The sequence below is a fragment of the Gymnoscopelus microlampas genome (assembly GCF_963454915.1).
Source record: "Gymnoscopelus microlampas genome assembly, chromosome: 17".
Taxonomy (NCBI): domain Eukaryota; kingdom Metazoa; phylum Chordata; class Actinopteri; order Myctophiformes; family Myctophidae; genus Gymnoscopelus; species Gymnoscopelus microlampas.
This window is the reverse complement of record NC_139954.1, coordinates 1569428-1588152: the sequence shown is the minus strand read 5'-3', so window position 1 is coordinate 1588152 and position 18725 is coordinate 1569428. Positions and strand designations below refer to the sequence as shown.

The following is an 18725-nucleotide window of genomic DNA, read 5'->3' as shown; positions in this document are numbered from 1 at the left end:
CATTTTAATCCGATTGGCGGCCATTTTTTTTTTTTGTATACTGTATCAGAGTGCAATACACCTTTTAACCGATAGGAGCGCGCGGTTGAAAGCGGAGAAAATGAACACCAATCGGATTAAAAATGCTTTTTATTGAACAATACGGAAGATACAGGTACTTACACCAAGGCGCTTTAACTTGGCACATCCTTGGCCGTGGAGTCAGTGCTTCATATTTGACATTTGAACATTCAAGTTAGATGTACTGCTTGTAAATGTAAAACATTCTCAAAACCAGGAACAAGTGGTTCCCGGTTTGAGGGCTAAGTCACTGCCGTGATTTTTTGACCCTCGGCGGCTGCCGTCACCCCCCCCCCCCCCAGCCAGAGATACTTCACTTCCCACAACAACACAACCCATGCAGTCAACTAACGTCAGATCTTCAAACCCTCACGTTATTTTTTGTCTACATCATCTACCAACCCCGTGTCACTCACAGCTTTAAGTCTCATGGATACGTTCATTATGATGACATTGATGTCGTTTTAAAGCCCAAAGGAGGACTTTCTGATCTTCAAACCTCGGTAAGTTTTGGAGAGAGGACAAATAGCAGATCTACAAGCTCACGATGCATGGCGTCCGCAGCGCGTCGTGAGCTTGTAGATCTGCTATTTTCGGGCGCACGATCGATCGATCCAGGAATAGCTGGAGACGGATTAACTTACTGTAAATTGCTTAATTAAGTGCTGCCGAAGCCGAGAAAAGAGCCGATCTACAATTGACAGCGCCTCACACCGAGACTCGTTGACAGCTTGCAGATCTGTTCTTTGTAGAACTCTGAATACGAGTAAAAGTACTGCTTTCGTAATTTAACTCGAGTAAAAGTAGCTGATAAAGTATTGTCAGCAAAATATTATACTTGGTGGAAGAAGTTTTGAGATTTATTTTTTATTTAGTAAGTGTAGCAATTTTACAATATAGTGCTCTGTAAAAAGTAACAGTCCTGCATTCATAATTTTATTTGAGTAAAAGTAGTATTAGCATATCAATATAATGTAAAACAATAATCATACTCATTATGAATGACTCATTTATTTATTGTTTTCTATCTATGCAACATTTTCAAAAGTAGTCAATCAGAAAGCTCTGAGATGTAGCAGAGTAGAAGTATTTAAAGTATCATGAAGTGTAAACATACCCAAGGAAAGTATAAGTAACATAAGACATAACTTAAGTACAGTACTTGAGACACATGTATGTAATTACTTTCTGTAATTACATACAGTACATTTAATTATGTCTGTCTGTCTGTCTGTCTGCTATATGTTAAGAAACTATTGTTTAGGTTTAAAGGGCTCATTATGCAGAATGGTCAATTTTATAATCATCAATTAGTAATGCATTAATGTGTTCATCACTTTAATGTAATTAGTAATGTATTAATGTGTTCATCACTTTAATGTAATTAGAAATGTATTCATGTGTTCATTGCTTTAATATTGTCATTAGTAATGCATTATGTGTTCATCACTTAAATATTGTAATTAGTAATGCATTAATGCGTTCATCACTTAAATATTGTCATTAGTAATGCATTAATGTGTTCATGACTTTAATATGGTCATTAGTAACGCATTCATCACTTTAATATTGTCATTAGTAATGTATTAATGTGTTCATGACTTTAATATTGTCATTAGTAATGTATTAATGCGTTCATCACTTTAATATTAAAAAAGTTGAAGACCCTAGACACCTCCTTTTAAATCCAGATTCCAGACTCAAGAGTCTTTTATTCACAATCATTTAAATCCCCCTGATATTCGTTGAATTGTTTTGTTTTTAATAATGCTTTAGTTTTATTACCGACTGTCTATTTGTGCCTTTGAGTTGAACTGCATGTCTCGTTTATATATTGTTCTGTTGGCCAAGGAGAGTTGTTTTTCAACGTGCTTCATGAATACATTTTATTTTTATTCTATAATCTCCAGAGTTGCTGTGGCTCTTCCGACACGTGAGGCGTGTGAATGGATGACTCCACAGTGTGCGTGCAACAATGGTTTCATTATGAACTGGAATGAAGAAGCTGCACTAATGGAGAACAGAAAGTACGCACACACACACACACGCACGCGTGCAGTACACTGACTTTGTGACTTTTTTCATGTCTAGGACCTCCAAATTAATGTATTTGACCACAGACCCCCATCGGAAAGTCTTTTGTGCCAGGTAACCCCCCATACAAGATTTTGTGTTGTTAAAATGTAAAGAAAAAAAATCAACACTTTTAGATATATAAGGAAAAAAGAAGATCTACAAGCTCACAACGCGTCGCATATTGCGTGTTTGTAGATCTGCTATTTTCAAAAAGCTGATGCATGAACACATTTTGGTGGGACCCCCCCCCCCCCCCCCCCCCCCGGAACCCCACACGGACCCCTGGGGGTCCCGGACCCCACTTTGAGAACGACTGCACTAGACGCTAGACAAGAGAACTTATTATTGTATACATTTATAATTATCTCTTACTGAGCAATTGTGAATAACAATTGTGTGTGTGTGTGTGTGTGTGTGTGTGTGTGTGTGTGTGTGTGTGTGTGCGTGTGCGTGTGCGTGTGTGTGTGTGCATGTGCGTGTACGTGTACACAGCTCTGTGGATGAGGAGCGGGGCCCCCCTTCTACAGAGAGAGGTGTGCTGTACCTGTGGCAGTCAGGTTCTTCCAGTGATGGGCCCCTCATTGATAGAGTGCTGCTGTCCAGACCTGTCATCCAAGCTGCCCTGGGGGCCTACCACGGACTCATACTGACACAAGGTGTGTGTGTGTGTGTGTGTGTGTGTGTGTGTGTGTGTGTGTGTGTGTGTGTGTGTGTGTGTGTGTGTGTGTGTGTGTGTGTGTGTGTGTGTGTGTGTGTGCGTGCGTGCGTGCGTGCGTGCGTGCGTCCGTTTGTGTGCGAGAGAAGAGTCTAGGACGTGTGGAGCGTTGTCCAGGGTGTTTTAGGGAAAGACAACTTAAAGGAGTAGTTCACCTGAAAAAATGACTTATTTTCTATCAATTACACACCCCATGCAGCGTTGCCAGATTCTGTGAGAGAAAGAAGCAACCAGGTCTAGGAAAACCAGCCCAAAAGAAGTGACGATGGGGCCACATGAGCACTTTAACATATACATCAGCTATTTGAAAATAGCAGATCTACAAGCTCACAACGCGTCGCGATGTGAGCTTGTAGATCGGCTATTTTCGAATAAAATCTTGCGGGGAAATTATAATAAGCAGGTCTGGCATCCCTGACCCCATGAAGCGTTGGATTCATGGAGTCTCCCTTGAGTCTCCTACCGGATACATTTTATTTTAGCCGGTCATCAATTTATTGGCTTAGGAATGCGTCAAAAACTAAAACATCTCCATGAATTCAAGGCTTCATGGGCTGTGTAATTCATATGAAGTATTTTTTTTGCGAACGCGGAAGGAGCCTCCGCCCCGCTTCCAGCGTTCGCGCGTCTTACTTGTGAGTGAACTACTCCTTTAACCCATTCAAACCGGGAAAGCATCTGTGTCATTTTAGATTTTTGTGTTGGCTATAGACCACCGAAGTCCTGACGTCACTCGCTCATCCCCAGGTTCGTAAAGTAATTTCGCTATGGAGAATAACATTGGGTCATCATAGAATCGTCTCATAAGAATTGTGGTCCAAAAATAAACAAACTGTCTCGGCGCCATTGTCAGGGAGGAGGTTCTGTATAGTTTATGATAGTCAGTCACTTATATTTGAAACAGTCTGTTTCTGGAGAAAATGTAACTAATTCGGCGAAAGTAACATTATCGTTTTCTCACCGTCAGTTGATGCTTCATATATCCATAAGAGTCAAACCGCCGGGGTCATTTGTTTATTTTTGGAACACAGTTCTTATTTGACGCGATATTAAATACATCTATGGGATTCAGAATGGGGGTGGGAAACTGCCAACCAGGTAGACAAACAAAGGATGCGTGAATTACGTCAGACTTCGGTGGTCTATAAAAAAAAAAATCACACCCTGTGTGAAGGTAGCGGCGCCTTTGATACATTATGTCATCGATATGTGTTTATAATGTGTTTATAGCCATGTGTCACGTGAAGCTTGACCAATCACTTTGTTGACGGGTCTGACCAATCAGAACGTTGACGGGTCTGACCAATCAGAACGTTGACGGGTCTGACCAATCAGAACGTTGACGGTGAACACGGACAAAGTCAGGTATAGAGCAGGATCCGCTCTATACCTAAAGGTATAGAGCGGCTAGTGCCGCTAAAAATAGCAGATATACAAACTCACAGCGCGTCACTTTGTGCTGCGGTGTGAGGTTGTACATCTGCTATTTTTGAACAATCCTGATAGTGTGAGAACTACTGATTTACAAGGCCTTTGTAGAATCCGCCTCAGGTCTTAATGGGTTAAAGCTGCACTATGTAACTTTTCCTGTTCTACCCCGGATTTGAACCTACATGTAGGTCTCGTGCGCAAGTGCTGACATTTTTTAGCCTGGTTCCAGACCATAGACCCCGCTCACTCTCTGAGTGGACTGCTCCTCTTGGTCTGGTTTGGGAGTGGTCTAACGACAAGCCAATCAGCAAATATCTGCTAAAACAAGCTGTGCGAGGACGTCAGATGTAGGTGGATCCGTGGATCTCTTGTGATTGGTTTAGGGAAATTTGAATCCCCTCCCCCTGGTAATTGCGGACACTGCAGCCAATGTCAGACTGAAGTTCCACGCAGCTTCAGGCTGATAGTCAGGCTAGACATTTTTACCACTGAGCTAATAGAGCCAGCGTGCTTGCTCAGGAGATACATTTAATTTTGACTTAATGTCAAACCAGAAACAAGATTGTGTCCAAGGTTGTGTCCAACCTAGACACAGCATCTAAATGTCTCAATAGAAGAGCAGGGAGACCAAACACAACCACCTCAATGGTATGAGTTACATACTCTACCACACAGATTGGACACAATGACATTTTATTCACGCAAACACATACACACACATACATAATAGAGCAAGTAAGTACTTAAGGTAGACATTTTTTGGTCAAAACGTTTTTTGTTAAAAATGTTAAAGCCCCATTCTGAAGTAATCATTACTATAGAGCAGGGGTGATGCAACTTTGATGACTTCTATGTCACACAAAAGTAGCAAAAATAGCAGATCTACAAGCTCAAAACACGTCGCAGTGTGACACGTTTTGGGCTTGTAGATCTGCTATTTTTGCTATTTTTTTACTCGTTGTGTGCCAAAACCGGAGATTCCTGGTTTTGCAAAGACACCCGTCGAGTGCCATAATCGGGAATCTCCGCAAGGCTATTTTTTCATTTTTTTCCCCTCAAGGTAGTTGCTAGTGCAACTTTGGAATCACCCACGGTGCCTCTTAAATGGAAGAGACAGATGGATCACCGTGCCAAAAAACCTCCTTTCCGTCCGCTCCCATTCTATCTCCTTGTTAAAAATCTCCGGATCTCCTTAAGACCTAAAAATGCATTTTCTGTTCATTTACAGTGGAGTAAAAGGAGCCATTTTCGATGCGCGATCACTCCGCAATGGCGACTCGCGTGAGAGATGTTATTGTTCCAGGCGTTAGCCTGGACCATCCACCGTCGTACACGCATCGGCATCTATTGTTTACATCCGGGTGCTCGTCGTCGATTCTACAGCTCTAAACAGCGCAGCGTAAACGCTAGGAATGCCAGCACTAGATGTACCCTGTTTTAATAAACCTCTGGCACCGAATGAGTTAATTGGAATCCAGTTTTTTTTTTTCTGCTATTTTTCAATTGGAATCCTGAAAAATAAAATTTTTATCTAATTTCAAATGCATTTAGTTATACTTATGTTAACGTTATGAACTTAAATACAAATACATTGGACAAGAGACAATAGAATTTTTATACTAGTCATTAAGCTACTAATATATACTGAAGTAATTAAAGCGGGTCATGTTTGCATGTTGGAATTGTAACATCTGAAATCAATAATATATCAGTGTTCCGATATTAACCTGTGGAAATGCATTTTCTGTTCATTAAAGAGCTGAAGGGTCATGTAGACTCCTTACTGAACACTCTATAGCAATGATTATTATCACAATATATAGTTATTTAACACACTTATTTTAACAAAGGAATATCACTTTTAAAGTAAATGTACTAGTTATTTTCCTAGCCTGGCTCCAGCCCCTGAATCGCTACCACTGTGCATACATTCTACTCCAGTGGTTATCAAAGTGGGGTCCCCAGCAAAAGTACTTAATATACTGTAGCATCACAATCATTTTAACCACTTTATCCATTTATATGTTGGCTATTCAAAAATAGCAGATCTACAAGCTCACAGCGCGTCACTTCGTGCTGCACAGCAAATCTGTACATCTGCTATTATTGAATTTGAACATTTGAATAATTTTTTATTTTGGGGGTCCCTGGCAGAAAACATTTTTTCAGATGGGGGGTCCACGGCCTTCTACATATCAATTTGGGGGGTGTCCATGACACGAAAAAGGTTGAGAACCACTGTTCTACTCCACAGGTGGTGTGGTGTATACGTTTGGAGAGCTGACATGGCGGAGGGGTCTGGTGGTCTCGTCCTCCTCTCCCCTGATGGAGAGCTCTCTGTGCGGGCAGACGGTGGTGCGCGTGGCAGCGGGGGGCTTCCACTGTGCAGCGCTGACCGAGCAGGGAGCGGTGTACATGTGGGGGGAGAACGCGGCCGGACAGTGTGGTCTGACGGGGAGAGGAGACAGCGTCCCACCGCAGGAACACACCGGTTAGTTTCACTTCCACTCTTCACGCATTGTTCCCTTTCTTCCATGGCTGAAATAACTAAGCAATAAGCCACTTCTGCAGTGGTGGAAAAAGTGCTCTCATGTTTTACTTAAGTAAAAGTATCAATACTGCAATGTAGAAGTGCTCTGTTACAAATGAAAGTCCGGAATTAAAAATTTACTTGAGTAAAAGCACAAAAGTATTGGTATCAAAATGTACGTAAAGTACCAAAAGTAAAAGTACGAAAATGTTTGAAAATAGCAGATCTGCAAGCTCACAACGCGTCGCATCGCGACGTGTTGTGACTTGTGAGCTTGTAGATCGGCTATTTTCAAATAGCCTAGGTATAAAATAGAGCTAAAGTGGTTATATAATGTAATGTATTTAGAACTGTAAAGTAACTATTAACTCAAGTTTTCAAATAATTGTAGTGGAGTAAAAGTACAATATTTGTCTCTGAGATGTAATGGAGTACAAGTAAAAGTATTGCAAATTGGAAATACTTCACTAAAGTAAAAATACCTCAACATTGTACTTAAGTACAGTACTTGAGTAAATGTACTTAGTTACTTTACACCACTGCCTGGCATATTGCGGCTACAAATTTGGCAACATGAAAATCATAGAAACGTCCCAAATAAATTGTTTTATAACTATTTTGTATTCGCTAAGAACAATTTCTACAAGAAAGTAGTTCCCGCTTCCCGCGACTGACGGCCAAAAGCATGAAGAGCAACTTCCTGGTTTATGACGGAAGGGAGCGCTCCAGGGTCCCCACGGTCATGAAATTCCTGGAAATATTTTGAAATTAAAAAAAAAAAAATCCAGTACTGGAAAAGGTTTGAAATTGATCAAACATCATCAAAGGTCCTGGAATTTATCAAGGGTCCTGGAAAAATATTTGGCTATGCATTGTTTTTGGCTATTGATTTTGTTAAAACAAAACATTTTCATAAACATGAATAATATTACACGAAATATGTAACATAAGTAGTTTTTCACGGGCTGTGTGACGGCAGCCTAATGTATGTCTCAAACTTTATTTTTGCTACACTGCCTATCTTTGGGCATTCTACATAGGAGTAAGAGACACATTATTGCGCCGAATGATTGTTATATAGGCCTGGAAATTGGGCTAAATATTCTGGAAAAGTTTTGGAAATTCATTGCTAAAAATGTGTGGGGACCCTGGCGCTCGTTTTCGTTACAAGTCTCTCCCGAAGCCCCTCAGTCACTTGCCGTCATTACGGATACAATTATCGCGCGCGGGCGGTGCTTAGAAGCCCCGCACGGCCGGAGCTTGTAAGGAAAACAAGCGCTCCCCTTCCCTCGTTCTCCTACGGATGCGCTGGATCACGGCGTAGAAACAAATAACGCACATGTGACTGATACAAGCTGATCTTTTAAATGTGTTCTTCACATATACAAATCACTTTTCTGTTTAGCCTTTTAGGGTTAATTAGGCTTCACTTCAAAAGTTGCACAGGGCACATATGACACATAACTTCAATATGAAAAGAAATTACTGACATCATTTTTTTTTTGGTCATAATTTCTAGGTCGGCTATTTTCGGCAACTGTTCCCCCCAGAATATCGATGCTAGGATTCAAGTGGTTAATGTAAAAAACTCTGAGTTAACTCAATAGGTGCCAGAGGTTTATTAAAACAGGGTACATCTAGTGCCAGCGATCTCACTGTTTACACTGCGCTGTTTAGAGCTGTAGAATCGACGACGAGCACCCAGATGTAAACAATGAATGCGTGTACGACGATGGATGGTCCTGGCTAACGCCTGGAACAATAACATCTCTCACGCGAGTCGCCATTGCGGAGTGATCGCGCATCGAAAATGGCTCGTTTTCACCACTGTAAAAAGTTAAGGAGATCTGGAGGTTTTTATCAAGGAGATAGAATAGGATCGGACAGAAGGGAGTTTTTTTGGCACGGTGATCCATCTGTCCCTTCCATTTAAGAGGCACCGTGGGTGATTCCAAAGCTGCGCTAGCCCACCCCTTCTGAAAAAAAAGGGTTGAAGACCCGTGCTCTACAAACACTACGGTTAACCTCCTCTCCTCTCCTCTCCTCTCTCTGACAGTCAGAGGTCCTCTCTTTGTCGCTGAGGCCTCACTGATCAGCATCGTGGACAGTGACATGGTCCCACCACTAGGGGTGAGGGTCGTGGACGTGTCGTGTGGAAGGGAACACACGTTGGCCGTGTCTGCCCAGCAGGAGGTGTGGTCCTGGGGCTCCGGGTGCCAGCTGGGCCTGGTCACCAAAACCTTCCCCGTCTGGAAGCCACGCAAGGTCTGTGGAACAACCTCCCCCGTTGCAGTCCATTGTGTTCATTCCATCCACTAAAACTGTGACGGAAAATGTTCAGTCGACCACCTTTTTTCACTGACGAAGACTAAATAAAAACTAAGCTATGATGACTAAAACTATGACTAAATATATAGACTAGGGCGCTCGGGTGGCACAGTGGTAAAGTATATATTTATATATATATATATATATATATATATATATATATATTAGGGCCGGGACTTTATCGCGTTAATTTCGATCAATTAATTACAAAAAAATTATCGCGTTAAAAAAATTAACGCATTTTAATCGCGCCTATTTTTTCACCGCGGAACGTTTCTCACTGGACGAGTTTCACACGGACCTATTATCCAGCGCACCAGGTTGGTGCGCTGGTATTATCGGTCCGCCTGAGAAGCTGTCTGAGAAGTGAGAACGACGTGGTTCTCACAACAACAGAGCAGCCACTGAATGAAGACGTGCCGCATAGCCTGCTTGATAATGTTGGCTGGGCAAATCAGAATCTGTAATGGATGCCGCCCCCCACGCGCGCGTTTGTCCCGTTTGGGGGGGGGGGGGGGGGGGGGGGGGCTTGCACGATGCGGTGCGGGTCACATGCGCGCGATTTTTTTAAATAATTAATTAAACGACTATAAAACAACTAACAACAACACACTCTACCAGCCTCCAATGGTGGAAAATAGCAGATCTACAAGCTCACAATGCCTTGTGCTTGTAGATCTGCTATTTTCACATGGTTACTGTATGTTTTATAATATTAATCGAAATCTACAAAGTAACTTGTAACTAAAGTTTTAAAATAAGTAAAATATTTGCCTCTGAGATATAGTGGAGTTACTGGAGTAGAAGTAAAAGTATTAAAAAATTGGAAATAGGCGTATTCGAGAGTCAAGTGCAAATACCTCAAAATTGTACTTAAGTACAGTTCTTGAGTACATGTACTTAAAGACGTTTACCAAAATCCATTTGAAAACATTTTTTTTCATTGATCTCAGGTCAAATATTGATGTGCGATTAAAATGCGATTAATTTAGATTAATTAATTACAAAGCCTCTAATTAATTAGATTAATTTTTTTAATCGAGTCCCAGCCCTAATATATATATATATATATATATATATAGACTAAAATGTTAAGGAGGGACTAGTTGAGAAGAGATCTAGTAGAACTACGACAAGTCATTTTATGCTTGGCTACGCGTCGGTGCCATGCTCTGAAAATAGCCGATCTACAAGCTCACAACGTGTCGCGCTGCGACACGTTGTGAGCTTGTAGATCGGCTATTTTCGGCAGGCAGCTAAATATAAATCGATCTACATCGACACATTGTGAACTTGTAGATTGGCTATTTGAATTATTTGAAAATGTTTTTAAAAATAGTAAAAAATGGCAAAGAAGTTTAGGGATAATGAGTAAGGCACCGGCGAAAATAGGGCCCAATGACTAAAACTAAATACTAATGTGACTCACCTCTTCAGACTCCACCTCATTAGGGTGGACTCTGAGAGCTCTGATAGTGTACAAATGGACCAAATGGACCCTTACAGGTCTGTAACTCTGAGAGTGTACAAATGGAACCAAATGAACCCTTACAGGTCTGTAACTCTTGAGAGTGTACAAATGGAACCAAATGGACCCTTACAGGTCTGTAACTCTGAGAGTGTCCAATTGGAACCAAATGGACCCTTACATATCTGTAACTCTGAGAGTGTACAAATGGAACCAAATGGACCCTTACAGGTCTGTAACTCTGAGAGTGTACACATGGAACCAAATGGACCCTTACATGTCTGTAACTCTGAGGGTGTACAAATGGAACCAAATGGACCCTTACAGGTCTGCAACTCTGAGAGTGTACAATTGGAACCAAATGGACCCTTACAGGGTCCATTTGGTTCCATTTGTACACTCTCAGAGTTACGGTGGTCCTTGAACTTAAACAGATTGAGAACCAGCGGTATTGTAACTGTACAGCAGACGTGAAGTCCACACACCTGCTCTGACAGTGTGATAAAAACCGGTTCAGTTGTCAACCAGTATACTTTTGTGTTCATGTTTCAGGTGGAACACTTGGCAGGCAGACATGTCATTCAGGTATTTATTTGATTATATATTTAATTATGCATTTATTTATGTATATCATTATTTATTTATCAGTTGTTGCCGGCCATTTGTAAACTCAAAGCGATTGCCAATCCCACTTGTGAGCGTTGTGAGCTTGTAGATCTGCTATGTTCAAACAAATCTTGTGTGTTTGTGCTAATATGAAATGTAATGTTTATTACGTCTTTGTAAATACTTCATATCCAATGTGTATATATATGCACACAGGTGGCTTGTGGGGATTTCCACAGCCTGGCCCTGGTTCGCAGCCTACCTCCCCAGAACCACAACACCCACAATGCCTCTGAGCAGCGGAGCGCCCCATTGGCCACCTCTGAGCAACGGAGCACCCCATTGGCCGCCCGGAGGAAAGAGCTCGTTGCGGTTGACGACGGCCACTACTGTCCGTTGGGGGTGGAGCTAGTGGAGACGACGCCCCTGAAGGTGTGTAGCTGGACAACAACTAGTTAACAAAGTACACATTTTCAGAAATGGAGAGACCACAAATAAAAGGGATGTCACAGCATCCCAAAAAAGACCACACATTTCCCGATATTGGCCCTTTGAGCTCTTGAACCCTAGAGACATTTTCAGGTGCGTTGCCAATTTCATCCAATCAGGAGAGAGAACCGTTTATAGCATACATGGGCAACTGGCGGACCCTTCACTTAATGCGGCCCGCAGGTTATTATCGGAATACTGATATATTATGGATTTCAGCTGTTACAATTCCAAACATGCAAACATGACCCACTTTAATTACTTCAGTCTATACTAGTAGCTTAATGACTAGTATTAAAATGATTGTCTTTTTTATGTCCAATGTATTGTATTTAAGTTCATAAAGTGAACGTAAGTATAACTAAATGCATTTAAAAATTAAATACAAATGTGATTTTTCAGGATTCCAATTCAAAAATAGCAAAAAATAGCAGATCTACAAGCTCAAAACACGTCGCACTGCGACGCGTTTTGAGCTTATAGATCGGCTATTTCTTTTACTTTTGTGTGACATAGAATGGACAGTATTATGCAATGTGGCCTTCTGGAGTGAGTGTGGAAATATAGTGGCCCTCTCCATCATCAAAGTTGCCCACCCCTGGTTTATAGGGTTATACTGGAGATAAATATTCTGTGACTACTTGAAAAGGTAAGAAAATGTAAAAATCGCTGGCAGTGGATGAGTTTTTTAATGTATACACTCTGGCAGTTAAAGAGTTAAAGGGATATTTCACTTTCAAATAAAATAAACATACAAAAAAACATTGAAAAATCACAGCCCCCTCACACATTAGAATGTCCTTCTAATGCGTGAGGGGGCCGTGATTTTTCCATAACTTTTAAAACATTTTTACATATATTTTGAATGTTTTTTTTAATTTGAAAGTGAAATATCCCTTTACTTAAATGATATAATGGAAGTCAATGGCCGAGCTGGGCTGAAACCATGCCCAAATATGGAGTCATATGTCATAGATATGTCATAGATGAGTGATGTCACAGGCTTGAAATGGAGCTTACAGATCTGACAGCAAAACTCAGTGATCTTAACCCATTAAGACCTGGAACGCATCTGTGTCACTTTAGATTTCTTTGGCTATTTTTGAAAAATCTTGAAAACATTTTTGTTTTTGTTTTTTTTCAAAAAACTGTTAGGATTTAGATTTTTTAAAGAATCGCCTCAGGTCTTAACTCATTCAGTGCCAATGAAAAAAAAAAAAATTGCGAACTGTGCCAGCCAAAAATACATATTAAAAAAAAAAGCCGAGATACAGCCTTTTTCAGTAATAAGTTAAACAAGAAGTGAATGGAGCAGAAAATCTTCAAATGATGATATCTTGGGTTCTGCACGTTTTTTTTCCAAAATGCCAATGACGCCAACACATCATTGGCATCCAGCGCCATTGCGGTAAAACATGTGAAACACGCCAATGGCACTCAGGGAGTTAATGAGAATTGCAAGGGAAAGGCCGAGGCAAATAGTCCCATGATTACTGCTGTCTAGGCATGCTAAGTGAAGGTCAGTTGGTGGAGCTCTCAGTTGTGACATCCAAGGCTGACACACTTCCCAAATTTTAAAACAAAGAAAGAAAAAGGTGTCACAAAACATCACAGACAAAACATTTTTGTGCCCAAATGAACAAACTGACATTTGACTGTAGATTTGTGGAGGTACATGACATGAGTCAAGCAGTTAGTTTTGTATCAAAGCCTTTCCTCAGTACTATTGACATAGAACAGCTGTTCAAATACAGTGGGTTGACACAGTAATATGTTAGAGATTGTTGAAATTCAATGTGACATTGAATTGAAGGTGTTGTGCATTTAAGCTACACGCGTGGATGTAGCTTATGTGTGAATTGGCCTTTTCAAAAATTAAAACAATAAAATCCAAGTATAAAACCTGTCCTCCTGATTCACATCTTAATGACTGCCTCAGACTGCCAGTCACTAACTATCATCCAGATTTCAAAAGGCTTGTAGATCATGTGCAGTGACAGCAGTCTCATTAAAGGTGGCCTGACAGTATTGTATCTGTCATTGTAGCTGTCACAAGTATCATTTTGACAGATATGCACAAATATGTGGTTATGTGTTTGCTTTTTGTCAATAAAAACAGAAGATCGATACATTCATTGGACAGAATATCGGTAATTGTGAATATCGGCATTGAACTGTGAAACTCAATATTCTGCACCGAAGAGAAGATATGTGCAATAGCATTTTATTACACACGCATGCACGCACGCACGCACGCACGCACGCACGCACGCACGCACGCACGCACGCACGCACACACACACACCACATTTTTTTTTACCTTTATTTCCATTTTGCCTAATATTTTGGAATATTTATACATTATGTTCTAAATATTGTGGCTTTGATTACACAGCTAACCATGTTTATTCTTATTTGTGTGGATGTATGCACATTGAGCAAGTCAGCAATGTAAATATGATATTTTACTCCTGGTATTGTTATTTTAACATATTGTAGTGGTAGATCTCTGCTTACACATTGGGATAAAAAGTGCATATGGGCTTGAAAAGGTTGGTTACCGCTGACTTACACTATAGTGACTCAGATGATGTACAGTAGGTAGTAGAAGGGAAATTCTGCAGCACTGCAATGTATTGACTTGATTATATTACATCACTTGGTTCATTTTCATTTAAATAGGGTTTAGTGTTTACATTATGGGTGCAACAGTCAATCAAACTAATTAATGTAATCAACAGAAATTTGATTTCAATAAAATCATAGATTTTCAAAAATAACAGATCCACAAGCTCACCGCCACACAAAGTGTGTTGATCAGCTGTTTTCTCGAAAATGTTCACGGATTCTTCATCCTATTATGACATGCATGCTATGGTAACCCATTCAATCCGGGAACGTATCTGTGTCATTTTACATTTCTTTGGGCTATTCAAAAATAGCAGATGTACAAGCTCATAGCGCGGCACGAGTGCCGTGCTATGAGCTTCGAGATCTGCTGTTTTTGAAAAATCGTGTTTTCTTTTGCAAATCTTTGAATATATATTATATATTTTAAAGCAACATTTTTTTATTCAAATCTTAGCTACTGGGGGTTCTACAAAATGTCTTCTAAATCACTTACAGTTTATTTTTTAAACTTATGTTGCTATAATCCAATCCACTTTATTTATAGCACATTTTACAACTTTTTCAGGGTTACCAAAGTGCTGTACAGAAAATCAAAAACCAAAAACACTGCTGGGAAAGCCAAAAACACAGAAACAACAGCAAAACATACAGCAAAAAGAAGCAAAATAAACAACAGAAGGAGACACATCACTGAAAAATACAAGACGCAGCCGCGTCAGCAGACAGTGAAACAAAACATAGACCACAGAAACTCTCAAACAGGATCAAAAGCCAAGGTATAAAGGTGGGACTTAAAGGGGAATACCACTCATTTTCAACAACACCCTGCGTATGTCACTGATCACATAGTCTGGGAGGCATTGCCTCGGAGTTTGGACAGCGGGGGCGCGGCCACTGCGTTGTGATTCAAATCAACAGCCAATGAAGAAAAGGGGGCGGGATCCACATGCAGTGGGTGTTGCATCTAAATAGGATCGACGGGAAGCAATTTCCCCTTGAGAAATTTCGGCCGCCATTGTTGTGTACTGCTGTTTGCCTCTCGTCGGACTTTTTAGACGAGTTGCACAGCTCCAGACCGGTAAGAGGCGTGTCCGCTCAGATTCAGAGCGTAAATTACATCCCGCATCAATTATCCAGTTCAAGGCAACATAGAAGGGGGGGGGGACGTTTTTCTTATTTCCACACAACAGCTCTAAGGTGTATTAAAGACATAGTTCAATGTTGAAAATGATGGTATAATATCAGTGGTTCTCAAACTCTTTTCATGTAAAGGACCACCCAAAATGTCCAAAATGTATTTGGCCGCCAAAATATTTTGTTCCAGGGACCCCCAGAAGCAAATATTGGAGTTAACAATGTTTGCTTAAAAGAAATAAATTTATATATATATAAATGTATATTCAAAGATTTGCACAAATGTTCACGATTTTTCGTGAAAATAGCAGATATACAAGCTCGTAGTGCGGCACTCGGTGCTGCGCTACGAGCTTGTATATCCGCTATTTTTGAATAGCCCAAGAAATCTTATAAAATGACACAGATGTTCCCTGTCTTATTGAGTTCATTTGTTTTCTTCCTGACTCCTCCATGGTCGGTGCTCCCCAGGGCTCCTCTCAGAAGAGTAGCCCCAGAACCAAGCTCTGGACCCGGGGAAGATCTGCCACCTCCAGCCCTGTGTCCTCCAGAACCCAAACCCCAAACCATGGAGCCAACACCACAACGTATTGTATTTATATTATTGTTACAGTACAATATTCCGTTGCTGTAGAAACCTCTTTATCTCCATATATTTTTTGTTTTGTTTTTCGCAAATAAATGCCCTACTTTTTCATATACTACATCATAGATAGGGGAACTGGCGGCCCGGGGGCCACATGTGGCCCCCACCTTCACTTAATGCGGCCCTCAGGTTAATATGGGAATACTGATACATTAATGATTTCAGCTGTTACAATTGCAAACATAACCCTCTTTAATTTAATTAGTAGCTTAATGACTAGTATTACAATTCTATTGTCTTTTTTATGTCCAATGTATTTGTATTTAATATACATTCACGTTCATATGGTTAACATAAGTATAACTAAATGCATTTGAAATGAAATAAAAATGTTACTTTTCAGGATTCCAATTAAAAAATAGCTCAAAACGCGCCGCACTGCGACGTGTTTTGAGCTTGTAGATCGGCTATTTTTTCTACTTTTGTATGACATAGAATGGCCCGACAGTATATGCAATGTGGCCCTCTGGAGTGAGTGTGGAAATATAGTGGCCCTCTCCATCATCAAAGTTGCCCACCCCTGTACTACATTGTCACACGAAAGTAGCCAAAATAGCCAATCTACGAGCTCAAAACCTGTAGCATCGTGACAGGCAGGTTTTGAGCTCATAGATTGGCTATTTTTTAATTTGAATCCTTAAACGTAACAGTTTTGAACATATGAGGTTTCCACTCGACAGCAACTATTAACTTGACATGCACATAATTATTGTTATTTTGATCAGAATTTAACATAATACAAGTGATATTACTGTACATTACAGTCTCTATTGTAGGGATGGGTATCGTTAGGATTTTTACGAGTCCGGTTCCGGTTCCGGTTCCTATCGGTTCCATATTTTGGTTCCAAAATGGTAAAAAAATAAGAGGTCAAATGTTTATTTAATAGAGATGCACCGAATGGAAAATTCTTGGCCGAAACAAATACCGAATACAGGAAACACTTGGCTGAAAACCGAATAGCCGGAAATTATTAATTAAAAAAATATATATATACATTTTTTAAAAAGTTTTTTGTACCATTGCTGCCATGGCTGTGCCTCTGTTGTAGAGCTACATGATTATGGCAAAACTTATCATAACTATAATGGGTCCATATTGAGATCAGTTATTTAAAACATTTATTAATTGTGTAGAATTATTGATTTACTATTGTATAGTAATAAAATACAATATGCCTCAAAACATTACCCTGCCATATTCAAGAAATTAAAACAAATATTGAATAGCCTAGCAAAAGGCATTATAATGTCTGCATTTGCATTATTGCACACACAGCCAAAATGCATTAATAATATTAGGTCTGCCATTCCTTCCTTTTGAAGAAGTCACTTTCAGTTTCATTTTTGAAAGACACACACACACACACACACACACACACACACACACACACACACACACACACACACACACACACAGAAGCGTTCACAGCTGGTGTGAATTATTTAGCCCTGCGCGAGTTCTTAACTAGCGCTGGTTTTCCAACTAACGTTACACCCTCTGACATGTGGATTCTAGTTTTCAAGTTGACAACAGCAAATCTTGGTTACAAAGTTTGCAGGGCAGGTTATTCCTTTCCTTACTACTTCAGTTCAGATGGTGGTGGTGAGTGAGTGAGGGTAGGGGCGGCGATGCGGGGAGGAATGAGGCTGGGCTGAGTGCGCCCGTAGAGAAGCAGCAGCTCTACTCTTCCATACGGAGAGACGCTACTGATCTATACTTCTCCATACATAGGTGTTTTACCGGATTTGTGATTTTTGCTCAGATTGTGCTGTTTGTGTAGGACTTCTAACGCCTTTGTTTGAACGGCTTTTAGCGCATCTAGGAACCGATATGCAGAACCGAAATTACATATTTTGTTTGGGTACCCGGTACCGACAATTTCTTTATCGGTTCCGTATTTCGGTACCCAACCCTATATGTCACTCCTTCTTATTTTGGTCATGTCATGAATTACAGTGTTCCATCTACGACATAGTTTATACTTTAACTGAAACTGGTTCTGTAAAAAAAAATATAATAATGATTGTTACGAGAACTAAATTGTGTAATTCATGTGTGAAATAGTTCTCTCATGTATCATCAAATGTTCTCATATTCGCTCTCTCTCTTCGTCTCTGTCTGTCTGTCTGTCTGTCTGTCTGTCTGTCTGTCTGTCTGTCTCTGTCTCTCTCTGTCTCTCTCTCCCTCTCTCTCTCTGTCTCTCTCTTCGTCTGTCTGTCTGTCTGTCTGTCTGTCTGTCTGTCTGTCTGTCTGTCTGTCTGTCTGTCTGTCTGTCTGTCTGTCTCTGTCTCTCTCTCCCTCTCTCTCTCTGTCTCTCTCTTCGTCTGTCTGTCTGTCTGTCTGTCTGTCTGTCTGTCTCTATCTCTATCTCTCTATCTCTCTATCTCTCTATCTCTCCCTCTCTCTCTCTCTCTCTGTCTCTCTCTTCGTCTGTCTGTCTGTCTGTCTGTCTGTCTGTCTGTCTGTCTGTCTGTCTGTCTGTCTGTCTGTCTCTCTCTTTCTCTCTCCATAGCAACACAACACCATCTTCCTCTACAGAACCAAATCCACCAATGGCGGCCCAGCTTGGGCCTGACGCACAAGCGGACACGAGCAGTCCTATGGCCCG

General features: G+C 40.6%; 1 protein-coding gene across 1 annotated transcript in view; it reads left to right on the top strand.

Annotated features, from left to right (window-relative positions):
* Nucleotides 1-438: 438 nt before the first annotated feature.
* LOC311065178 (alsin-like) overlaps nucleotides 439-18725 on the top strand; it is a gene marked incomplete at its 3' end in the record, with an annotated part of 27285 nt that continues 8998 nt past the window's right edge. The window contains exons 1-9 of the mRNA XM_084085395.1: nucleotides 439-563; nucleotides 1971-2087; nucleotides 2629-2792; nucleotides 6537-6773; nucleotides 8869-9077; nucleotides 11161-11193; nucleotides 11431-11646; nucleotides 15940-16055; nucleotides 18630-18725. The exon at nucleotides 18630-18725 is cut by the window's right edge and continues 161 nt beyond it. Of these exons, the coding sequence (XP_083941521.1) occupies nucleotides 2011-2087; nucleotides 2629-2792; nucleotides 6537-6773; nucleotides 8869-9077; nucleotides 11161-11193; nucleotides 11431-11646; nucleotides 15940-16055; nucleotides 18630-18725 (1148 nt within the window). The 5' untranslated portion in view covers nucleotides 439-563; nucleotides 1971-2010. The remainder of the gene's footprint in view (nucleotides 564-1970; nucleotides 2088-2628; nucleotides 2793-6536; nucleotides 6774-8868; nucleotides 9078-11160; nucleotides 11194-11430; nucleotides 11647-15939; nucleotides 16056-18629) is intronic.